Source organism: Petaurus breviceps, unplaced genomic scaffold (assembly GCF_028583685.1).
Source record: "Petaurus breviceps papuanus isolate PSGF00001 unplaced genomic scaffold, PetGlider_PUasm1.0 551, whole genome shotgun sequence".
Classification (NCBI taxonomy): Eukaryota; Metazoa; Chordata; class Mammalia; order Diprotodontia; family Petauridae; genus Petaurus; species Petaurus breviceps.
The window spans coordinates 22,825,196-22,851,018 of NW_027186372.1; the positions used below are offsets into that span (position 1 = coordinate 22,825,196).

At 44.6% G+C, this 25,823-nt stretch overlaps 2 protein-coding genes across 5 annotated transcripts in view; one reads left to right on the forward strand and one right to left on the reverse strand.

Annotated features, from left to right (window-relative positions):
- Positions 1-16,697, forward strand: part of CCNJL (cyclin J like) — a 52,107-nt gene extending 35,410 nt beyond the window's left edge. For both annotated transcript variants that reach the window (XM_069102438.1, XM_069102440.1), the window contains exons 4-6: positions 10,407-10,706; positions 12,871-13,030; positions 14,364-16,697. In XM_069102438.1, coding sequence (XP_068958539.1) covers positions 10,407-10,706; positions 12,871-13,030; positions 14,364-14,796 — 893 coding nt within the window. In that variant the 3' untranslated portion in view covers positions 14,797-16,697. The remainder of the gene's footprint in view (positions 1-10,406; positions 10,707-12,870; positions 13,031-14,363) is intronic.
- A 6,623-nt stretch (positions 16,698-23,320) lies between these two features.
- FABP6 (fatty acid binding protein 6) overlaps positions 23,321-25,823 on the reverse strand; it is a 56,120-nt gene continuing 53,617 nt past the window's right edge. For all 3 annotated transcript variants that reach the window (XM_069102280.1, XM_069102282.1, XM_069102281.1), the window contains one exon: positions 23,321-23,448. In XM_069102280.1, the coding sequence (XP_068958381.1) occupies positions 23,395-23,448 (54 nt within the window). In that variant the 3' untranslated portion in view covers positions 23,321-23,394. The remainder of the gene's footprint in view (positions 23,449-25,823) is intronic.

Below are 25,823 nucleotides of genomic sequence, written 5' to 3' on the forward strand. Positions count from 1 at the left end.
AGCAAGCATTTCCTTTACCCCTGAGATTAGGGAAATTCTCCCAGGTGTTAGAGAAACCTCTAGGCAAATTGAGCTATAGCAAGACTGCCTCCAATGTGGAATAAATTTTCAGAATTTCCTACTTGAGAAATTACAGATCACCCCACATCCTTGTCAAGTAGAGATCTTTAGTAAAAAACCGAAATTAGCTGTTCATCCTGTTAGCCAACAGCCAGCTTATGTGGGTAGAATCTGCTTTGCTTTAAAAAATAAAAATGGTTGTCACCAGGTTAAGTTCTAATGAGTGTGGGGGAGGGGTGGAGGTAAGAGAGATTCCAGGGAGGGATAATGATGTAAAAAAAAATCAATAAAACTTTGGGAGGTGGGGGAATTAAAGCAATCTGCCTCTTGGGGTTTGTTTTTGTTTTGTTTTTGCTTTAAGGGAAAAAAGAAGGAAAGAAGAGGAATGCTAATAGTAGCAGGCAGATACCATGCCAAGTCCAAGGAACAGTTCTTTTTCACATTGGCTGGCCTAATCCCTCAAGAGTGACTTATGTTGGTGGCTTGGTTAGAGTAGATTCCTCCTAACCTCCCAGTGACCTGAGCCCCTGGAAGAGAGGAAGCCACAAAGACCTGAGGAAGCAGACCCTGGCTGATTTGAAAGAGAAGCCACTGGAGGGCATTAGTGCCTTTTCCTCTTTCCCCTCCCACTGAGTTGTTCTATGGCCAAAAGAGAGGGAGCCTTGTTTGGGTTTTTTATTCTTCCCCCATCCCACCCCTAACCTCCTTCTTGTAGCCAACAGGCTTCCCCGACCATGAGATCTTGGTAATCCCATCAGGGAGAAAGCAGTTTGTGTTTTACAGGTGTGGAAACTGAGGCTTTGAGAGTAAAGACTTATTCATTCACACCATGTATATAGGTTACTGAGCCAGGGACTGCAGTCCACGTTATCTCCAAGTTAGCCTCCGTTAGGAGGATATTATTTTTATTTTTTGGATGAGTAGGTTTTTAATCCTCACAAGCCAAAACCTGTAGAGTGCAGTGCTATAGAGAGTCTGTTTGTGATCCCCTCTGTGTGCTGGAATAGTGACTGTGTTGTCCAAAGGCAGCCTCTCTGGGGTTCAGGTCCTTATTCTGTTTTCTGGTCCCTGACTTCCTCAGGAAATAGGTTGTCTTAGTCCTAAGAGTCAGTTCTGCCAGGCTAAAGAGGCGATATCCTTGCCTGCCCTTTCAGGCCCCTGGCCTTTGTAAGCTGAGCCTAGAGAAACTGCAGTTCGAATCAGAAAAGCAGTCCCTCTGCAGTGTGTACCGTGTTTCCCCGATAATAAGACCTATCCCAAAAATAAGCCCTCCCCTTACTGTGTAAGATTCCTCTAAAATAAGCCCTCCCCGAAAATAAGCCCTATTGAGATTGCTACTGTAGTGGAGGTGATCCCCTGTGCGGGTGAAACGCACGCCGTGCTCCGAGCTGCATCCAGTCAGAGCTGCAGCAGCGAGCGCTTCATCCTGTTCTTTATTGAATTCATTATTGAATAAAGGTACATTTTTTTGTTCACATTTACCTGTTTATTAAAATTGCTGTCAATGTTCATTAAAATAAGCCCTCCCCTGAAAATAAGCCCTCTGGTGTTTCTCTGTCCAAAAAATTAATAAGACAGTGTCTTATTATCGGGGAAACATGGTAGAAGGAAGTCTTCCCTTGGGAAATAATCATTCTGTCTCTTTCTCTTTCTCCCTCTTCTTCCTTTTCCCCCTCCCCTCCTCCTCTTCCTCCCTCATTCACTTTCTCCCACCTTTCTCTCTCCCTATCTCTCTTTTTTTTCCCCCTTAAAGTATCATGGCTGCCTGTGTGTGACCTTCAGAAAACCAGATCACATCTCTAGACCTCAGTTTCCTCATCTGTAAAATGAGAGGATTGAACAGTGTGACCCCTGAGGTCTTTTCCCGTGCTGAATCTATGGATCCTGTTGGAAGAGACCTTCAGATCCTCTAACCCATTCATTTTATAGATGAGGAAGCTGAGACTTGAGGGTTTCAGGCTGTGTGTCAGATAATTGCTTCCCATAGCTAATTATTGGCAGAGGTGGGACTGGTAGCTAGCTCTCCAAGTATTTATTAATCCCTCAATATGTGCCAGGCACTGTGTTAAGCACTAAGGAGACAAAGAAGGACAAAAACATGATTCCCTATCTATCCTCTAGGAGTTTCCATTTGGGAGAAAAGGACTAATTAAGTACCTACTGTGTGCCAAACACTGGGTAGTACAAATATTACCTCATTTGATCTTCACAACAGCCTGGGGTGGGTGGTATTATTATCCCCATTTTACAGTTGAAGAAACTAAGGCAGAAAGAAGTTGACTTGCTCAGGTCCACACCGTCAGCAAGTATCTGAGATTGAATTTGAACTCAGGTCTTCCTGAATCCAGGCCCATTGCTCAATCCACTGCACCACCCAGCTTTCTCTAATTGAGGAAACAACTATGAAAGCAACCAATGAGAGAGAGAGATCCCAACATCTAGCTAGCTCTGTATAGATCTAGATAGAGGGATAGAAGGATATCTCAGTGGGAAGGTGCCATTAGCTGGGGGACCTGGAAAGGCATCTTGCAGATGGCATTTGAGCAGAGTCTTGAAAGAAGCCAGAGAAACCAGGTGTCAGAGGTGAAGAGGAGGGAGAGCTAAATTGGAAGACAGGCTGTGATGAATGGCAGGAAGGCCAGTGTCCTGAATGGACAGAGCGGGAATAGTGTGAGAAAGGTGTGTTTTGAGCCACTATGATCCTAGAAGGACAATAGTATTCCTCAAAAAGGGAGCATTAAGTTGCTGAAGCTGCCCCCAAAGGAACAGTGGGTCTGAGTCCCCAATAAAGTTCCCTTTTCCGTTCTCTGGACCCAGGGTGCAAAGGTCCTTCCAGATCTAGTCTGTGGATAGCTCATGTCTTCACTGCTTAGAGGGATCAGGGGTTATGGTACAGTGTGGGGTCTTTTTTCCCCCTGAGAAGTCAGGAAAGTTGGCTGCCTGCCGCCTGCCTTTGCAAGTCTCCAAGGGCTCCCTTCTCTATCACCTCCCCTCCCCCTAAAGGCAGCAAAACCAGCACTTCCTTTTTTGAAGCACAATTCCAAACACAAATTCCTGATCCAAGGGAAGAAATGTCTTTGTTACTGTCTTCATCCCCGACATAGTTGGCTGGCCTCTGGAATTCTGCCTGATGGATCACTCACTGTGTGTTTGTAAGACACTGAGGTCAGCATCTGCAATAACTCTGTCCTGGACCAAAAGCTAGGGTGGGAAAGGATATCTGGATCTGGAAAACTAGCCTCCCCCCCCCCCCCAGTATGCATTTGGAGAAGGCAAAGGCCTGTGGCTGTGGGGAAGTTAGGGTTTTCTTTGGTGTTTTAGAATGCACATGACCCTCCCAAGACCCCTTTGTAGGTGACTCCCCCAAAGAATTTTTCTTGCATCTGGTGTCTGGGCAGATTGGAGATAAGGCAGAGACAGCTGAGTCAGATTTGTACAGCCTGGACAATGGGCTGCTTACCCTGATTCATGATTGTGACTGAGGGAAGAGAAGGGGAGGGGGAGTGGTATGCCTGTAAACGTGCAAGAGCTGAGCAACTAATTATAGCACTCACTCAGACTGCATCCCTTAAAGGGAAGTGCATTGTTTGATGTTTAAAGTCAGCCTCCTGAGAACAGAATTGGGGGGGAGGAACAGAGTAAGACAAGGAAGAGCTTATTTATAACTCTTGGGGGAGGCTTCTGGCCTAATTTTTCTGTTCTTCCAGACTGCCTCCCAGAGTCATACCCTGATCCTTGAATCTTAATTTCATTCCAAGATTGTATGAGCTCTGGGTTGGCAAGGGGTGAGCTTCTAGACAACAGCTGGGAACAGAGAGGGACAGCAGGACCCCAGCTGCTATCTCTATAGCCAACAGGCGTGGGTCTGGCTCCCACCTGGGATAGGGCAGCTTGGCAGCCTCCAGCTCAGACATTATGTCTCTGTATTCCCCGAGGTACAGGGGCACTTCTTCCCTCCCACCTCCAGGCCCTTGTAATATAGTTAGATGTCGAGACATTCCCTGGCAACTGGACTAGATGCTCCCCTCACTAAGCAAAAGCTTAGATACCAGTCTTCGGTCCTCTCAGATCTGAGGGAGGAATACATTTAGTATTCATTGTGGATGAAGGCTAAGGAAATTTTGAAATGAAAAATATTCTGTATTGTGATTGCATTGCTTGTAGTTAGACTACTATTTTTTTTTGGGGGGGGGGAGAATGTCCTGGGAGTTGGTACTGGTAAATGGTATTGGATCCTGGCAGGACTAGAGCACAAACTGCCAAGTTATCTTTCCATCCTACTTGTATGATTTGGTACATAGAGTGCTTGACATGAGTCAAAGGGCCTCAGGGTTCAGAGCCTGCTTTTGAGACTGACCTGTTTGCTCATCTGTAAAATGGAGGCAATTCTGTTTGTACTGCTGTCCTCACGGGGTGTTTCTGAAGAAGGTACTGTGCCAACCTTAAGCACCAGAAAAATTCAGGGCCTCATGATTATGCAGTTTAAGAAAAAGCACGAAGGCTAGGTACATGGGAAATTGCTGAATAGGTCAAACCTTTTATTAGAGGCCAGCAGCTGCTTTCTCTCTTCCAGTGGCTTATTGGTGAAGTATAATTGTGTTTCTGCTTGGAAATATAAACTAGTTTGCATTGCAGTTTTCTCTCACATCCGGAAGAAGGAAATGAAGGATTGGCCAATGATTAACAAGGAACAGAAGGCACAGGGAAGTGTTCCTTAAAATTATCACCTACAGGGTCAGCTTTAAATTTGTTAGTAAGAACCTGAAGATGAGGGTAAGAGAAGGAAAAAGATACCGTCTATTCATTGACTGTAAGCAATGGGAACTTTGGCCCCAGAGTGATTGCTTAGGGAAAAGAAGGAAGGGAGACAGCCAGATGGCTCCATGGATAGAGCCCTGAGCCTGGAGTCAGGAAGACCTGAGTTCATACATGCCTCAGACAGTTACTAGCTGTGTGACCCTGGGCGAGTCGCTTAAGTTCTGTTTGCCTTAATCCACAGAAGAAGGAAATGTCAAACCACTCCAATATCTTTGCCAAGAAAACCCCATAGACAATATGGTCCACAAGGTCACAAAAAATCAGACCTTACTGAACAAAAGCAAGCATAAGAGAGAGAAATAGCTGTTAGAACTTTTACCTCCTCTTCATTTTCTAATCTTTGTTGATACCATAAGAGCATTTGGGATTCCCATAAGGTGTTCTGTCCCTCATGTGGACATTGTTACATTGTACAGGCTTCCTGCATCTCTAATTTTGCACCCATGGGTGCAGCTTCTGCATCATAGTAAGCTTTCAGGATTTGCTCTAGATTAAAAAAATAATCAACGATTTCCTGATACTTGGTCTACAAATTGTCTGTCACTGGGCCTTTCCGCATGTTAGGCCTTGGCCAGCTTGATGGAAGAAGTCTGTGTCAGCCTTTGAGAACCCAGAGTTATCCTCATACAACAATGAGATCTTGGATTCAAGGTGCCTTCTGGGTGTTATGTGCTAGGTTTCTTGGGATTTTTTTTATTGGGGAAAGATCCACAGTTTGGATTGGCCTGTGTGCCTGTGATTTCATCAGGGCATTCCAAAGTCCAGCCTTTTTATCTATCATTGCCGTAAATCCCCAGCTAGCCTTCTGATTTGTGGTCTTAGAGCAGAGAAACTCTTAACCTCTAAACCTTGGATAGATTTCAGGGAATGGGAAATGGGGGAGAAAAAAAAATGCATCTTTGTTTTTACTAACTTCCAATTAAAATTTAGGCTTTCCTTCAATTATGAACATAGGCAGCAACTATTCTGAGAAGGGTTCCATAGGTTTTTAACCAAGCTGCCAAAGAGGCACAGTTTAGAGAGAGCTGCCCAGAGCACTGGAAAGTGGATGGCTTATTCTTGACCCTCACTGCCAGTGGCTTCAGCAAAAGAGGTTTATTGTGCATCACCCCCTTTCGTGGACTTTCTAGCCTAACAGCCCCACTTGGGATTCCCTGGCTAGCTCCCATTCTTCTATCTCTTGCCTTGGGGCCTTTGTACAGGCCGTTCCTCCTGCCAGGAATGCACGCCTTCCTCACCACCAACTTTTGATGGTGGGACCACCCTGCAAGGCTCAGCTCCCAAGGTGCCATCTCCCAAGGGAGTCCTTTCTTTCATTCCTCTTAGTGATTGAAGATCTCTCCCTGCTTATACTTACCTATTTATATCCCACTCCATGAGAATGTGTAAACTCCTTTATAGGTCAAGGACAATTTGCCCAGCATAGTACATGGAGTTAGGAAGACCTGAGTTCAAATTTAGCCTCAGATACTAACGGTATGACCCTGGGTAAGTCACTTAATTTCTGTTTGCCTCAGTTTCCTCATCTGTTAAACAGGGATAATAATGGCCCCTGTCTCCTTAGGCTATTATGAGGATCACATGAAATAATGATAGTAAAGCACTTAGCACAGTGCCTGGCACATCGTAAATTCTATATGGATGTTAGCTGTTAGGATGATGATGACCAGATGATGGTGATTGTAAAGCCTTTAGCACATAGTGTCTGTTGTTGTTGTTAAGTCATTTTCAATTGTGTCCCACTGTTTGTGACCCCATTTGGGGTGGGGTGGCAAACAGGACTAAGTGACTTGCCCACAGTCACACAGCTAGTAAATGTCTGAGGCTGGATTTTAACTCGGGTTCTCTTGACTCCAGGGCTGGCGCTCTGGCCACGCTGCCACCTCGCTACCCTCGTTTGGTCCCCATCCCTGGTGTCTCTTTCCCCCATGAAACTTGAGTGATTTGCTGTTTCCTTTTCCAGTACATTTGACAGATGAGGAAACTGAGGGAAACAGGGTTAAATGACTTGCCTAGGGTCACACAGCTAGTGTCTGAGGCCCAGATTTGAACTCAGGAATACGAGATGGACCCCACACTACTTAATCACTATTATTATTGCTCTCATTACTTTCCCGAGTGCTTGTGATGCTGGATTTGGTTGGATTAGATTAGACCCTATCACCCAGCACTACTATTCACAACCAGGCTATGTTTCCTAACTGCTGGTGATGCAAAGACAAAAACAAAGCCATCCCTGTTCTCAAAGGAGCGTCTGCTTTATTGGGGATAGACAGCATGTTCAGAGACAAGTAAATGCAGGGTAATTGGAGGAGTGAGACAGCATTAACTAGCCCTTGGCAGGCTCAGGACAGCGGGTGTGGTGTTGATGGCACCCGAGCTGAGCTCTGAGGGCAGATAAGCCTCCTGAGAGGCTGCTGGAACAGTCTGGTTTTCTAGGCACCTGGAGTGATAAAGAGGAAGTCAACCAGCAAGGCAGTGATTCACCAGGATTGCCAGGATTCAGGATGAACTATGCTCCCTGCCTCAACAAATGATTCTAGCTGTAGCACGAGATACATTTTTGGATATGGACAGTGTAGGAATTTTTAACTATGCACGTTTGCTACAAAGGTTTTTCCTCGTTTTTTAAATTAGGTGAGAGGGAGAGAAAAAATACAGGTTCATTGAAAAATGAAGTAAATAGAAATTTTGTGGAGGTTTTTAAAAGTCAGTAAGCAAGATTTTCCCTTGTCCTAAGTTCTAAGGATACACAGAAGCAGGGGGAGGGTCCCCAAACCTACCCTTAAAGAGCATTCAGTGGGGGAGACAATGTGTAAACAGCCAGGTAGATAGAAGATAATCTCTGTCTGGTATGGCCAGTGACCACAGATGGAAAAGTGTCATATAAGAAGCAACAAGTATATCCATCTGTGAGGAACGTGGAAAGATAGAAAGGGGCGTGGTTATGAAGAACTTCACGTGCCCAAAAGGAGGTTCTATTTGATCCTGGAGGTAATGGGGAGCCCATTGAACCATCAGGTGTCACGGTTAGACCTGCACTTTGGAAAATTCACTTTGTCAGCAGAGTGGAGGATGAACTGGAGCAGGAGAAAGACTTGAGGTGGGGAGACCCACTGGGGGCTCCTTCCATGAACCAGAAGGCAGGTGATGAAGGCCTGGACTAGAGTGGTGCCTGTGTGAAGGACGTAAGGACAAGATCTGGCGACACGTTGGATATTTGGATGCTGAAGTTGTGAGCCCAGGTCGAAGGGAGATGAGGTAGTGATGAATGATTGAGGGTGAATATATAGGTTTAAGTTGAATTTGCAGAGGTAATAATTGAGAGAAGATCCACACAATCTCAAGGGCAGCTCGATGGAACAGTGGATAGAGTGTCAGGAATGGAATTAGGAAGACCCGGGTTCAAACAGCCCTGCTAATGCCCAGGGCCTACACCGTGTAATGGGTGGGAGAAGGATCTTTTAGCACCCCAATATATACAACATGGTTCAGTATAATAAACAAGCAAAACACTCTTTCTGTAACCCAAGTTATCTAGGGAGCAGAGTACTAGGTAGATAGAGGGCTGGAGTTGGAATCAGGAGGACCTGAGTTCTAGTCCTGGCACAGATGACACTCACTAGCTGTGAGCTGGCAAGTCACTTAATTTCTATGTGCTTAAACTTCCTTATCTGTAGAATGGAGATAATAATGGCACCCCCCCTCACAGTGTTATTATATGTAAAACATTCTGCAGACCTTAAAGTGCATGCAAGTGTTGGCTATGATAAACTGAACAAAAGAAATCTCTGTACATTTATATTACTGGGAATAGGAAGGGAAGGTAATAAGCATTTCATTTACACATTGCCTTCGGGGTGTTAGGTCCTATGCTGTGTGCCTTAGAGATGTCTCATTTGATCCTCAGAGGGAGGTGCTATTGTTTTTCCCATTTTATAGTTGAAACTAAAGCAAACAGGGTTAATGACTTGTCTAGGGTCGCACAGCTAATAAGTGTCTGAGGTCAGATTTGAACTCAGGTCTTCCTAACTCCAGCAGGCTATCCACTGTATCACCTACCTACTTTGTTGTTCAGTTGTGCACAAATTTTTGTGACCCCATTTGGGGTTTTCTTGGCAAAGATAGTGGAGTGGTTTGCCATTTCTGGACAGATGAGGAAACAGAGGCAAACAGGACTAAGTGACTTGCCCAGGGTTACACAGCTATTAAGTGTGGAGGTCAGATTTGAACTCAGGTCTTCCTAACTCCAGGCACTGCGCTCTATATACTGCACCACTTAGCTGCCCTTCTAGGTACCTTACTGTCCTTCAAATGTTGGGGAGATGTTCTTAAGAATGATTTTTTTGAAGTCTGCTTAAGCTGTTGCTGATTCATACTAGCTTTATGTTACATGTTTTCTCAAGATACATTAAATACTACAACTGTGGGGGATATAGAATTTTTCATATTTAATATTATTTTTTTTTAATTTTGAATTCCATATTCTCTCCCTTCTTCTAGCCCTTCCCCCACTCATTAAGACAAGCAGTGTGATACCTGTTATACGTGTGAAGTCATACTCTGCAGAATTTTTTTGACAAAAATAAATTCTTATACTCAGAGGCTGAGAACAAGTGCTGTAGTAGAAAGAGAACTGAACTTGTTGGAGAACCCTGTGTTCAGATTGTGCACTTCCACCCTTAGTAGTTGATGCCCAGGACAAGCTGCCTCATTATTCTTATCAGTAAGCCCAGGATGATACTGCTTATACTAGAAGCAACATGGCCTAGTAGACAGTTGGACTTGGAATCAGGAAGATAGAATTCAGGTCCCCCTCTACCAGGTGCAGGCTACGTCACCTTGGGCAAGTCACTGCCTTGGGTGACCCTCAGAGACTATTTACTAAGTTGTCCAAGAAGGTACAGATCCACATTTGTTGAGAAGGCTCCTCACCTGGAGTTTTCTGTACTTAGGAAGTTATAAAAGCAGGGTGGGTCTGGTTTGGAAAATACCTATGTATGTGTGTTTGTATGTTTATACACATAAATGTATGTGTATGTGTGTATATTCACTTCCTCTTCCCCATAATACAAATTTACATGAGATTTCATTCATTCAGTTTATCATAGCTCACACTTCTATATCACTTTAAGGTCTGCAAAATGTTTTACATGTAACAGTGCACATACACAGTTACATGCAGTTCCCACATTTTTGGCTATCTGGGTCAGCTGTGTGGTCAGGATTTCCATTTACTCTGGTTTCTGGAAATGTATTAGCGCTGGGGGTGAGGCTGAGGGCTTTTGGAAGCTTGTAGCAAGTAATTTTCCCAGCTAGCATTCTGAAGTTAAACATCTCATGCGGGTCTTCCTCATGGTTTTGCCCTGGCTTTCATGCTATAGCATGAATTCACTTTAAAGCCATGCCTAAATCCTCATGTACTTCGTGGCTTCTCTGGGCATAATGAGTCTTCATTCAGTCTCATTGGGAGTTTCGACACTTTCTTGTCTGTCTGTGTCACTCCACCTCTTCCCTCTGTCCCCCAGGCAAATTTGAAGAGAAGGAGGATCGAGTGCCAAAACTGGAACAGATGAACAGCTTGGGCCTCTTGTGCAGCCACCAACTTGTACTGAGTAAGAAGGAGCTTCTGCAGACGGAGCTGCTGCTCCTGGAGGCCTTTGGATGGAACCTCTGCGTGCCGACCCCCGCCCACTACGTGGATTACTACCTCTTGTTCTCTCTCAGTGAGAAGGACCTCTGCAATAACTGGCCTATCTTCTCTTTCTCAAAAACCAAAGGTTTCTTAGAGAAATACGCCCACTACTTTCTGGAAGTCTCCTTACAAGGTAAGGAGACAATGGCCCCCCTAGGGCCGGGAGAATGCCAGGGGGTGGCACAAGGCTCCCATCCCAGGGTAGAGGTGGATTAAGGTCCTAGGAGATGGTAGCCAGTGATCAGTTTAGGGCAAAATGAGGAATCCTAAAGAGTCAACATGTAAGTAGGGAGTCCCAGATTTCTGCACTACTGTGGCTCTTTGGACCCCAAATGAAAGAGGTTGGATGTCCTCTAAAGCCTCCGCCTCCTCCAGCTCTGACTCTGTGATCCCAGCTGACTTGGGGCAAAACTCACTTCACTTCTGGGTTTTGGTTTCCTCATCTGTAAAATGAGAAAGTTGGAATAAATCTAAATCCTAAGCTTCTGATGAAATAAGAGAATGACAGAATTAGTGAAATCATTTCAGGAGACAGCAGCATCTTTATAAAAATGTGAGTTTTTGTTCATCAGTTCTCTCTCTGGACGTAGATAAGCATTTTTCACCGAGTCCTTTGGATTTGTGGTCATTGTCTTGACCACCTTTATGATGTTGCTGTTACTTTGTGCAATGTTCAGGTTCTGCTCACTTCACTTTGCATCTGTTCATATAGGTCTTCCTCTATCACCTTCATTTTCAAGTACAGCACTCTCCATGACCTTTCCTTTATAACAGAAAATGAAAAAGTGAGAGAAAAATCAGTTCAATCACATCAAAAAAGTGTGACAATATGTGCCGTGTTCTCCACCTCTACGCCTTCTGCCTCTACAGAGAAGAGGAGAGGCGTACATTTTCTCACCTTCTTCAAGGCCAAACTTGGTCATCATAATCACATAGCATTCAGTTTTTGTTTTTTCCATTTGTTTTGTTGGGATCATTGGGTATATTGTTTTCCTGGTTTTGCTAACTTGATTCTTCATCGATTCATGTAAGACTTCCCATGTTTCTCTGAATTCTTCATATTCATCATTTCTCACATCACAGTAAGAGTACATTATGTTTATCTACCGCAGTTTGTTTAGCTCTCCCCCAAGAGAAGGTTGTCTGCTTTGTTCCCACTTCTTTTTTTTTTTTTTTAAGCAATCAGGGTTAAGTAACTTGCTCAAGGTTACACGGCCAGTTATTTCTGGGTGTGGTGCTAAGTATCTGAGCCCGAATTTGAACCCAGGTCATCCCGACTCTGGGTCCGGTGCTCTTACTCGCTTAGCCACCTGGCCACCCCTTTGTTCCCACTTCTTTGCTAAGAAAAAATGTTCTTCTGTGAATATTTTGGTACACGTAGGACCTTTCATTATGTCTTGAACCTCCTTGAGGTTCACACTTGGCAGTGGGATCTCTGCGTCAATTAGTAAGGATATCTTCATAATTTTTTTCTAACATCAGTTCAAATAGGTAGCAGCACCTCAAACATCTGATAAGCAGAACAGTCCTGGAATTTTTTTAAATCACTCAAGGGTACTGCCCACTAAATCACAGAAGGCAATTTCTCAGATACCAGTTTTTAGGAACCAAACATTAGATATTAGAGTTCTATCACTCCACAAATCTAAGACGAGGGGAAACAGTTCAGTTACTAGCCAGAAGGCCAAGACCAGCCTTACCTTACCTGAGAGCAGTCCTTTCTCGAACCAAAGGAAGAGCTTGAAACTCCATCCTCCCCCTGCCTGATGGAGCTTAAAATTGTTCAGAGGATACAGAGTCCTTTGTTCAGGAATGATGCTTGTTTCTAATCAAATATCTGGGCAAAGGGGGTTCAGAGAACAATCAAAGCCCTACAGCAGGGGTGGGGAAACTGCAATTAGGCCTCTAGGTTCCACATGTGACCCTCTAGGTCAATCCAAACTTGGGTTCAGGACTGCTCCACCATTGCCCTAGACCATTGTCCAGAGCCAAAAGAAGAAAAAGGCATGGAAAGAAAGCAGTTCTGAGGCTTTCAGTACATCACGGTTGATTTCTATGACTAGGTTGAGACAGTTTTCTGGCTTATTCCAGCCTCATGAAATTGCCAGACTGATGAGGAGCTGGGACAAGAAGGGTGGAGCTCCACCTGGAGCCACAAACTGGGGCTTCTGGCAGGTAGCACGCACCATAGCGCACCTGCCCCCACAAGAGGGAAGACTGGGATTGACACAGAGGGAGACTGGAACTGTCATGGTGGCATTTTTCATCATTCTCTAAATCTTAACCTTCTCTTTCAGATCATATTTTTCACAGCTTCCCACCATCTATGGTAGCTGCAGCTTGTATTGGGGCCTCTAGGATTTGCCTGCAACTCTCTCCCACCTGGACCAGAGACCTGGAAAGAATATCACACTATTCTATGGAGCAGATCAGTGCATGCGTTAAAGTCATGCTATTGTAAGTCTTACCCCATATCCCTTGATGCCTTAAGGCATGTGTCAAGATTCCAAGGCAATAGACTTAGCCCTTCTCAGCTATGCAAGGACTTAAAACAATTACAAAGGACACATGATGGAAAATGCCAGTCACATCCAGGGAAAGAACTATGGAGTTGGAATGCAGAGTGAAGCAGACCATTTTCTCTTTTGTTTCGTTTTTTTTCTTTTTCATGTTTTTTCCCCATTCACTATAATTCTTCTGTGCAACATGACTAATGTGAAAATGTGTTTAATAGGAATGTATGTGTAGAGCCCATAAGAGATTGCAAGCCATCTTGGGGAGGGAGGGGAAGAAAATTTAAAGCTTCTGGAAGTGACTGTTGAAAACTAAAAATAAATAATTAAAAAAAAAAAGATTACAAGGCAAGGTCTAGGGGGTCTGTGACTTTGTGTGTCTAGTTCAGCATACGAGGTAGCTTCTTACCATTAGAATGACACCGCAGATCCTGCTGTGTAGGAATCTTAGAGTTTTGAATCTATGTTTTGAAGCAAGGACAATTTGTGTGTGTGTGTAAATAAAATATGCAAAATAACAAAAAACAAATCTCTGCAAAATACTTAGTATGGAAATGTCAATGCAACATCTTAGGCAAGCTTGAATGTACAGGCTGGTTAATGTTTGAGTCTTTGATGCTATTTCAAAGGACCTTGGGATGCTCGATGGCTAAGTGGGTGAGTGATTGATTGTCAAGTGGTCAGAAAAATCAGTGGGGCTACTTAAAAGGCTTGAGACAGCCAAACCCTCAGAAAGAAGTCTCCCAGTCCATTAGCCTTGAAAGTGGACTGGAACCTTAGGACCGTGGTGAGCTTGAGAGAGAGTGCTAGAATGAGTCGGCATGCATGGACACCCAGCACATATGACTGAGCAATGTCCCCTGCACTTGACCAGTTAGACAAGGCCGGTAACACTGTGGGGATGAGAGCCACTCTTTTCAGGCATATTCAAAGGGCCAGCTCTCATCTTGAGAGGCATCACACCAGAGTAACACACTAAACTTAGGAGCCTGAAGGCGTGGTTCTATGAACTTGACTAGTTGAGGAACTTTTTTTTTTAAGCTCTGCCCTTTTTTGTTTTTTTTAAAACCTAAGCCTCATTTTCCTCCTCTGTAAAATGGAAATAATTATTGCACTTCTTGCCTCATAGAATTGTCATGAGGAAGGTGCCTTATAATGTAAAAATGTATAAATGTAAATTGCTGTTATTACAGGGCATATAATCAGTTTTAAAATACTTAGTGGTTACTTTTATCACCCAGCTTTCACTTAACTCTCATTTGGTTCTTCCCCTCCAGGGCTTTTGACAATGACTTCAAGGATGCTAACAAAGTGAAAAACCAGCCACTGACCCTGCAGCCCCAGGTGTTGGTGCCAAGCACGCATCAGGCCCCCACCCAGGTGCTGTTCCAACAGCCGGCCTTTCACCACCCGCTCCCCCAGCCACCAGCCACTCTGTCCCATATCCAGGCCCCCGTGCAAGACTTGTGCTCGGCCTATCGTGACACGCTCCAGCCCCACCAGTCTGGGAGTTTACTCTCTGGGAGCACCGGCCCCTCTCTGTACCACCCTTACTCTGCCCTTCAGCCTTCAGCAGTTCAGGCTGTCACCATCCCAGGACCCCTCCCCAGGCAGATTGGGGCAGAACCCAGACACTGCATCTCCATGGCCTATGGGAGTAGCTACTTCAGTGGACATCATTCATTCCCAGCTGGATGTTTTGACAGATAAGCAAAGCCTCCCTAAGACTGTGTGTTTAAGCAGTCAGGGCCTGAGTGGAAAAGGGAATGAACGAACGAGAGGGATCTCATGGTTACATGGGCAGTCAGCTGCCGTGGGAGACATGCTGGGATGTCAGCTGCAGAGCTTGGTTATTTTTAGGGCCTCTTCTCCCCAGGGCCTTGTTGAAGCACTGACTTATGGGGACTTGCCCTTTTTAAAACTGTGAGAAGCGGAAAAATGCAATAACATACCTCACCAAGAACACTTCCCTCTGAAAATCTGGTTGTCTAGAGATGGCTTTGCATCTGTCTTCCAATGCAGGGATTCCGGGGAATCCGAACGACTTGGCTGGTGGCCAGACTGCCTAACCCTGGATAGACTACTAGTCAAAGAATGTTTCCTGTTTTTATTGTTAAAAAAGACTTTATTTCTTATTAATGGCAGCTATACCACTGTAAAATGACACTGAGAAGTTTTTTGGTTCTTCTGGGAAATGCCAAGAGTGTTGGTGCAGTTTTTCCTTGGCTTAGAAGTCAAATGTATGTTTGTTTTTGTTTTGATTGTTTAGATTTGTCACTGTTTTGTTGTTGTTTTAATAGAGAAACACATCTTCTGGGATTGGGTGGATGGGTCCCTTTTTTAACTTTTTTTTTAAACCTCAAATGTCGCTCTGCCTTGTAGGTATTTTAAGATGCTGCTGCCTCCTGAAGTGACTTAGCTTTTTCGCTCAATAAGATGTCTTGTTTACAAATCATATCAGGGATTTAATGTTACTTGAAGGTTCCTTAGGAAAAAAAAATGTTTTGTCTGTGAGTAATGCACTGCCCATAATGCTAAAGTGTTCTACGTTGGACTATCTTATGACCTGCTTACTAAAAACTGATAGCTAGACTTTCTTTTTGTCGAAGGAAGAAGAATGATTAGCAGAGGTCATTTTCTAAGCCTTTAATAGTTCCAGATGGCCCCTAGACTTGTTTGAAGCTGTGTTCAATAGTGGAGTTTCCCCCTATAACCAGCCCCTAGATAAGATCTTTGAAGAGTAGGCATTTAGGGTTCTTTTGCTTTTTGCCCTGCCTCTGTGGGATAAGAACCTAGCCTAGGTTTTTGTTTGTATCAACGAAGGCTAAAGGTGGAGCGTTTGTGAAAATGCAGAGGCGTATTTATATGGGGGGATGAACTCTGTAAGGGCATTTAATGTCAGATTGGTCAGATTGAAAGGCAGTATTGGAGAGGGCTGGTGTACATCGAGAGAGCTCTCGGGATGACAATATAAACAATGTGCAATAATATGTTTTTTACTCTGACTTGTGTGGCCCATGCTCATTGTGTTCTTGGGAGGTTTCGGGGGGGGGTGAGAGAAAGGTGGGGAAAGGAGAGAATGAGATGTCAGATGTTGTCCCCCCCCCAGCAACATATTATGGTCCTTTCCTAAAGTAACTTTTAGGAGAAATCTGTGACTTTTTTTCCAGATTCTTTAAGACCACAACAGCAAGAACCCACCCACCCAACCGCCACCTTAGTGGGTCACCAAGTTGGTCTCAATCTATTCTGAAGATCTTAACTTTCCTTGCCTGCAAAAGGTGAAATTTTTATTGAAAGATAGGTTAAAGATGGGTGGAGCCGATGAAAACCTAAATTGCAAGCAAAATAAAGCCTTAGAGTGATACATCTTAGCATTTAGCATTGTGAAATTTGGTGTTGGTTTTTTCTGACCTGTTTTTATAGTTTGTGAGCTTTGCCTGGTCTCTACACTATTTTACTGGACCTCCTCTCAGGGCAACAGGTGTGGGGGTGAGGGCTGACAGCAGATGCCAGTCCCACCTTCTCTTCCATTTGATGAAACTCTTCCTCCCCCTCCCCCACTGACCCCTGGAGGAAAGCTCCCCCAATAAACAGCTAACCTGATTGTCTGCTCTGGTCTCTGTGCAGTCTTTTCTTGGCCTTCTTACTCATCTAAGAGGCAGAACCCTCCCACAGATCTGACCCCAAATCATCAGTCTAAAACTAAATTTTGGTAGTATTTGAAGCAAAGGCCTTTGGGTTGTTTTCATCCCTTATTTTAGCTGCTCTCTACTCTAGGAGCTTACCAGGGGAAATATGAAGGGAGAAATTCTGTATTTACTTCATTCAACAAGCTTTCACAGGATTATGAAATTAGAGCTGGAAGGAACAGGGACCTTAGAAGGCCAGTCTAACTCCCTCATTTTACAGATGAGGCACTAAAGCCCAGAGAAGTTATGAAAAAACGTGTGTGAAAAAAGAAAGCGTGACTTTCCCAGGGTCACACACATAGTAAGTGTCTGAAGTGAGATCTGAAATTAGGTCTTCCTGGCTTCTAAGTTTAATTTTCTGGGTCTCCCCCCCACTACTACTGTTCGGTTAGTGCCATGCCCTGTAAAGGTGAGAGTATGAATGTGAATGCAGTATGGTCCTTGCCCCAAAGAGCTTATTGGGAAGTGTGAGAAATAACAGAAAAATGTGTAAAAGCTACAACGTGCTCTGAGAACTTAGAAAGAGGGGGTTGTTAAGCCCAGAGGATCCTAGAAGGCTCCCTGGAGAAATTGTCATTTGAGCTGAGACTGAAGATGTGAATAAGCACACAGCATTTGTAATTAGCACATCTTTGAAAGGAGAACTGGGTGCTAAAAAATTTTAAGTGATATGGTGAATTTATTTTCTCCAAGTGACACACTCACCCCCAGTCTTTGTTTATGATGCTAACTGGCTTAGCAGACCTTGTTTTCCTAGATCACTTAAATGGTCTAGTGATCACAAAGCTTGCATTGACCGGTTCCAAATGAATGGGGTCCTGTACAGCTGTCTTTGGGTCATGCCAGGTGTGCTGAGGGCAATTAGACCCAGCCATGGAGGACCCCAGCTTTCCTGCCTTTTTCTCTTCATGAATAGTTCATGCCAGCCAGGATGGTGAGTGATCATGGCCAGCCAGTCCTCCCCAATGGCTCTGTTCAGTTTGTGGGCAGCTGTGCTCAACTCTCAGATTGAGAGGATGCCAGATCTTTTCCATTCCCAAGAATTCCCTGAAGCTCCACTTCACCGCCCATTCTAGGGAGCAGGGAAGGATGGACAGCCCATGTAATTGGCTGTTGGGAAGCTGATTCTTGACTGACTCGGGCAGAGAGACCTCAGGGGAAACAGGTCCTGAGACCAGAGATGAGAAAGCCAGTTTGCTGCACAGGGCATTGGGGGGAGTTTGTCAGGGGGGCTGCTTTACAGATGGAGCCCTAAATCACATTAGCAATGTGGCAGTGCCCAGGAAGCTATTTATCTGACTGCTGGTAAGTGTGCTCCTAGGAAATCCATTTCTATTCAGTAAATCCAGAAGGGAGGAGGCAGGCCAATTCTTTACTTTTATGAGTCCATTTCCATAATGCTGTGTCACATTCAGGGCCCAGCTGAGACTTATCAACCAGGTAAGCTCTTCAGTCTGCTGGGGCTTAGAATCACTGTAGCATAGAATGTTGGTTCTGGTCAGGACCTAAAGTGAACCCGTCTAGTCCAGTTGGGGATCTAGTACAATGATCTGATTTTACAGATGCGGAAATTAGCTCTAAGAGGAAAATCGAGGTCCAAAGTCATACAAGTAGTTCTGTGCCCTTTTCCACCCCACCCCCATCCCTCCATCATGCTGAGTTCAAGTGCGTCCTGAGGGCTGGGTCTACTCTCCTAAGGAGGCAACACCTCAGCTTGTGCAACATGCAAGACAGCCAGACACCCACATGGCTGAGGAAAGTATGCTGGGCTAGCCAGAGTAGGGGAAATGTCTTTAAAAAAAAATGAATGGCCGTTGCAAGGCCATTCACCTTTCTGATCCTTGGTTTTCACATCTCTTTAGTAAGGAGACTGGATTAGATGAGTTCTTTCCTGGTCCAAATCCCATAATTCCCCTCTTGCTTTCTCCCTCAGGAAAGCAGCCTTGTGCAAACTTCCTAGCAGGGTCGCCTGGGAGTCCATGTTCGCCCAAACTCCAGCAGGATGAAGAATCAACCCTTGGCGCAGGTCGGTCCTTAGTCCCTCCGTAAGAATAAATTTATTTGGTGACTTACAATTCTCCTGAGGAGGCTTCTGAGAGCCCAAGAAAGGAAAATGCAATGGACTCTGCCAATCTAATCACTAATGTTAATGGGATTTCCAGGGAGAATAATAATTTAGCAAAAGAAGCTTTCCCACACACTTAAACCCATTTCGACAGCATCAGGTTTGCATATCACCACCCACTTAATTATAAGCACTGGTTAAGGTATTCATTAAAACAATCTTAGTTGTTGAACCTACAGTTTGTACATAGCATTAATGGGGAACTTTGGAAGCAGAGTAGAATTGTGGACAGAATATTGAACTCAGTATCAGTCAAGAAATCCTGGGTTCAAATCCTGCTACTCAACTGTGTGACCCCTTAACTTCAGCCTCAGTTTTCTTCATCTGCACAGTTGCCAACAATGTCTATCCATTGTGGGTTCAAGCGAAGTAATATATGTGAAGTACTATGCAAACTACATAACAGCCAGTTTTATTTGTTTTAATGCCTTAATTTATTTTTCTGTTGATAGGCAGACTTTCTGACCAACTAATTTTTGTACTTACAAAACGTAATAAAAAAAAATTTTCCAAGTTCCCCCATGTCCCCTTTTTTCCCTTTAGTTTGTGTTTCTGTATCACAATATTTCTCAAGTATAGTGAAGGAGGATGATGCAGAAGGATATGGATGTGTCCTCACTATCCCTCACCTCAAAGCCATTCCCCCCTGAGGTACCTCGAACACTGCGTCATGGTGCTGGAGGACTAAAGAGATTAGTTAGGACTTGGCGGAGCCCCTTATTATAAGATGAGAAAAGAGAACCCAGGAGAGGCTGTAACAGGTTTAAAGGTGCCTGTCCTCTAAATGGATGGTAAGGGTCACCAGCACAGACTGAACTGGGATAGTTACGTACACTAACTTACATACATCCCCAAGCAAAATCTCCCACTTGATAACACAAAAACAAATGTCTTCCCTGCAAAGGGTTGTTTTCAAAGGTGTCTGGACTAGGGAATGGAGCCCCACCTGGTGGTCAAGAAGAGAGTATCAGTACCCAAGATCAGTTTGACTGGAGAAAGGATGGTGGGAGATCCCATGGAGGATGCAGTTGAAGAATGTGATAGTTAATGGACTTTAAATTTGCTATAATGGGCAATAGGGAGCCAGAAGAGGGTCTTGAGCTTGGGAGTGATGTAATTAAATAAGGTAGATCCCCTTTTTATTACATCTTGTATTTCATTCGTGCAATAAGCTTTCAAAATAGGCAGCTGTTTTGCAGTTGATGAAACAAGTGTCAGATAAAATAACTTGCCTATGATCACCTGAGTTCCTCACTGTAGAGCCAATGCAATACTCACAGTGCCCATGGTCGCTATAAATATACCTGCATGGTACTCAATCGCAAAATATAATAGACTGTCCATATAGAAGACAGAAGCAAAACATTTATTCAGATACCAGACACCCAAATCCCAACACCAGGAAACTGAATCCATAGCAACATAGCCTTCCCACAAACCAATACAAGCCTAGCTGTCATAGCAGGTGGCAAACACCAACTTTTTTTTGACAAGCCTGTCTCCCTCTGAAATGTACTCTCCTCCCAACCCTCTAGCTGGCTCTAACTCCCAGCTTCCTGTAGGCTCTGTTCCACCCTTCAGCAAACTCCTCCCACCACAGGCTCTGTGTGACTACATTCAGCCTATTAAGGGACAGTATATTTTCAAAGCAGGGGAGGTCTTCAGATTCCTTTAGGCTTATTAAGGCATTGGGAAGATCTTCAAATGACCATTACCATTACACTCACAAAAGGATTTTCTGAGCCTTGTACATTGTGGGAGACTGATGAAGCCTCCCAGCCCTACTAAAGATGGGTAGGATTGGGAATGAGGGGTGGGGACAGAAGTTGGGTGGAGAGAGAAGGCTGATAAATTTCCACCCTGCAATTTGTATTTGCCCTTGTTCCAAAGAAATGAATTTGAGTTTTTCAGCCTAATTACAGCTAACTCTCTGTTATTTAGAGACTTATTATCCAAGCTCATTATAAGTAATTATTCAATCTGGAGGGGGAAGAACAATGCTGCTGGTTTAATTTAATGCCTACCTAGTTCACTTAATTAGCAATAAGTCTTGGTAGAAGGATGAACTTGAGAGGTGGTGGGAAGGACCATTCTTGGGGAAATGAGCTAGAATTGTGGCAGTCATCAAGATGAGGGGTAGGGGACTAATGGCCAGGTAGCAAAGGACATTAGAAATCTGTCTGGAGTCAAGGCTGAACACACAAGAACATCATCATCCCTTGTATTTACAAAGTACATAAAGCATGGTCACATTATCATATCTGTGCACCAGAACTGGAAATTCCCTCTTTAGAGACAGAAGGTAACTCATCTATGATTTACCATCTAAAGCAGAGAGGTGGTAGAAGTAGCCCAAATTTTGCCTCAGACACAAATTGTACGACCCTGGGCAAGGCATTTAACCTGTCTGCCTCAGTTTCCTCATCTAAAATAGAGATAATAATAGCACCCACCTCACAGAGTTGTGGTGAGGACCAAATGATTTAACATGTAATACTAGAAATTAGGGAGCTGTCCAGGGCACTCACAGGCAACTAGGTAGCCTGGAGTCTGGAAGACTCTACTTCCTGAATTCAAATCTGACCTTAGACTCTTAGCTGTGTATAATCCTGTTTACCTCAGTTTCCTCATCTGTGGAATGAACTGGAGAAGGAAATGGCAAACCACTCTTTGCCAAGAAAGCCCCCAAATGGGGTCACAAAGAGTCAGATACAACTGAAAAAACGACTAAAAACAAAACTGGGGCACTCTTTTCCTTGGTCACCCAGCACTTGAACATTTTAACACCATTTTAACTCCTTCTCTCCATACCATGCTGCCTCCCGGGCAGACATGTAAGGAAATATTATTATTACCACATTTTACCGATGAGAAAATTGAGGGATAGAGAGGTGAGGTACTTTGGCCATAGTCCCAGAGTAATGGATAGATCCAGGATGTAAAACTAGGTTTCCTGAGTCAGTTTCTTATGACCCATCCAGCCTAGCATGCAGTCTCAGAGAGAGACAGGAAAGCATTCCTGGAGCCTGCAGGCAATTCTCCCATGGGTTAAATCTTGTAGAAATCTCTATTTGGAGGAAGGGTCCAGACCAACCTTCCCTCAGGACCAGAACTTAGCCACCATGTCCTTCCTTGTCTCTCTTCCTCACCCCACTCCTTAGCCTTTCAGTGTCCCTTTATATGTTGTTTAGATGATCAGTGACCCCATCTGGGGCTTTCTAGGCAAAGATACTGGAGTGGTTTGCCATGTCCTTCTCCAGCTCACTTTTACAGATGAGGAAACTGAGGCAAAGGGGTTAAGTGACTTGCCCAGGGTCACCTAGCTAGTAAATGTCTGAGGCTGGATTTGAACTTGGGGCCTCTTCACTCCAGACCAGGCACTCTATCCCCCGCATCCCCTTCTATATGTGGTCTTCCCTCATTAGGATGTAAGCTCTCTGAAGTCAGGGACTCTCTTTTTGCTTGTATTTGTAGCCCTGGCACTTAGTGTAATCCCTGACACACAGTCATGTAAATTAATAAATGCTTCATGACTGTCCTTTGAAGGTGAAGAGAGTCCACAGGGATTCTATTTGGCAAAATTTCATGGGGCAAAAGAAAGAGTCGAAGGGCCAGGGTTCAAATCCTGCTTCTGCCACATGTGGGACTTTGTGCAAAATACTTAGCCTCCCTGGGCTCTACTTTGCCCCTAAATGGGCTAAAGTCTCTTCCTGATCTAAAGCTATGATCCTCTGAGCATGTGTTTCCTCCACTTCCTGCGTCCCCTTCTGGCTTGTTTCTCCCTCTTCCCCTCACAGTGGTTGCAGTGCCCCATTCTTGGCTTCGTTGGGTGTGTCTGCCCTGGCTCCTATTCCCCATTAATCTAATAAATTCATTCTTGTTTGCTAGGACCCGCAAAGGAACTTTTTAAAATGCAAACCACCTGGGATCCTTAAACAAAACCAGTGCTAATTGTGGGATTAGACATGGTGGTACCCCTGCCATTCTGGATGAGACTGGGGGATGCAAGGACTTTCCTCCTACTGCCTGATTCTGCTTCCTCCCCCTTCCCTCTACCATTTAATGCTCCCTGGGAGACTATAGAGTTTTGAGGTTCCAGTACAGATGTCCCAACACTGTAATGTGATGCACAGAAACCTAAGTTCAACTTCTTGTCCAACCCCAACCCCCAGAAACAATGTTTCTAGATATCAAAAATTCCTGATTTCTTGGGGTGGGTAGGTGGTACAGTGAATAGAGCACCAGCCCTGGAGTCGGAAGGACCTGAGTTCAAATCTGGCCTCAGACACTTGACACACTTACTAGCTGCATGACCTTTGGCAAGTCATTTGACCCCAACTGCCCTGCCTTCCCTCTTCCAAAAAGCAAAAAAAAAATCCTGATTTCTTGAGACCAAGACACTCCCAAACACTGGATGTTTGTGTTTAAAACTGGCTTTATTTAAGTTTTCTTCCCTATCCTTGCAAAGGAGGATCCCAGGATTTTGGTTGCCTAAGCCAACTTCTTGCTGACTCTTTCATAGGTCACACCCCCACTAGTGGAAATCTAAAAAAAGCAAAAAGAACAAAGTTAGGTTAGAAAGGTGAAGTCAACAAGCATTTAAGCATTTAGCAGGTACCAGACACAGTGCTAAGTATTGACAGTGTAGGAGCTTGAGAGCCCCCACACACACACACACAGGGCTCATGCCCCCAAGGAGCTCATGTTCCAGTGAGTGAGACTGCAGGCCGCCAGGGAAGATTGGAGTAGTGTAAATAGAAGCTAATCTCTTCAAGAAGACCTGGGATGGGGGTGGGGGTCCGGAGGAGAGCAGGAAACCCCAAGGCCAGGGATCTGAAACATGTCTCTGTTGCTTATCAATTCAATTCAATACACATTTCTTAACCACCTGCTATGTGCCAAGTACCAAGCTCTGGGAATACAAAAAGTAGCAAAAGACAGGTCTTCCCCTCAAGGAACTTACAATCTAATGGGGCACAACATAACATGCAGATAGATACATAGAAATCAAACTATGGGCAGGATAAATATCAAGTTCCATGACCCTTAGTCAGTCACTTCTTTGGGCCTCAATTTCAAATGGGAATAACCAAAAGTAGATGTCCCGTCCAGTCCCCAATATAAGGTCCTCTATCTGCCTCAAAAGGTCTTTTTGACATGGAAGAGAAACAGAGGGGTGTAAGAAAGTAGACTACTAGGCCTGGAGTCAGGGGGCTTGGGTTCGAGTTCTAGCTCTTGCTGCCTTATTAGCTGTGGGAATTTGGTCAAGTCCCTTACCCTCATCGTCAGTTTACTTCTCTATTAAATGAGGTCATGGCACTTGGTGAGAGTTCAGCCCCAGAGTCTGGAATACTGACTGTTTCATCCTGGGCCAGTCCCTTGTCCTCTCAATGTCCCCAGGCATCTCTCAAGTGACAGAAAAGGTTCCCCACAGGAGGGAAAATCTAAGGCCCAGGTTAAAAAAAAACCAATGGGAGTGAGAATTGTAGAGCTTATATCACCTCGAAGGGATTTGGAAAAAAAAACACTTGTTAAAATGCAAAGCTCTAAAGAAAAAAGAGCCATGACTAAATAAGAGAAGACTCTGTAAGAGCCATTACCATCACCTTGCTTGTGTCTGCCAAGAGCCCCCCCCCAGGGTCCTATGGCCAGCGAGGCTTGGAGATGGAGTGAGCCCTGCATGCCTGAGCGCTGAGACCCAAGGCCCTAAAGGGCTGTTAGATACCTCCAGGGCCCAGGAAATAGGTACTTCCTGGGAGGGCCAAATCCGGAGATTTTCAGTGCATTTTCTCAGGCCAGTCTGGTTCCTGTTCCCCTGGAATCCCAAGACCTGTCCCATAAATTCCAGGGGCCAGGAAGCTGAATGCCAGCGTGTCTCTTCCCCTTGCTGGGCCTCAGCCTCCTTCTTTAAAAATCGAAGGAATAGAGTAGCTGGTGAGCTCTAAGGGCCCTTTGAGCTCGGCCACTTTATTGTTCTGATTCTAGGGAAAAGACTGAGGGGGAGGCACGGTGGTAATAATTATAGCTGACATTTAAATAGACCTTTAAAGTGGTTTACATATATTATCTCATTTAATCCCCACAATAACCCTATGAGGGAAGTATTATTATCTCTGTTTTATTGCTGAGGAAAATGTAGCTGAAGCCTCACTTGAGGCTCAGACAGCTAGAATCCGAGGAGAGATTTGAACCCAGGATTCCCGACTCCTAGCATACCACTCTGCCCATCATGGCATGCTGCTTCCCACAGAATAGAAAGAGGACTTGTGCTTGAGACAGAGAACCTGGGTTCAAATGCAGCTTTTTGTGCTTGCTACCTGACTGACCCCAAACCCAGCTGTATGATGTGTAAAAGAGAAGAGGGCAGCTAGGTGGCACAGGGAGTAGGAGGTGGGGCCTAGGATCAGGAAGATTCACCTTCAAGAATTCAAATCTGGCTTTATACACCTCCTGGCCATGTGACCCTGAGCAAGTCACTTCACCCAGTTTGCCTCAGTTTCCTCATGTGTAAAATGAGCTGGAGAAGGAAATTAATGGCAAACCACTCCAGTATCTGTGCAAAGAAAACCCCAAATGGAGTCATGAAGAGTCAGATATGACTGGAAAATGACTGAAGAAAAAAATGAGGAGAGAGAGTAGACGATGATGGCACTTCTAGTGCCAAGATCTATGGTCCAATGATTTCCCTAACCCTGACTCTGATTCTCAAACTGGTGGAATCATGGCATTCCCTTCTGTCCCCTAGTCTACTAGAGAAAACTGAGGCCAAGAGAGAGGTCACGTGACCTGCCCGAAGTCACAAACATGGTAAACTGAAGAGTGGGGTTTGAACCTAATCTTTGGGTTCCAAATCTTCAGCCTACACTGGAGCTCCGGACCCCCTGTGCCCCAGGGAAACCATGACCATGGAGCCTATTCAA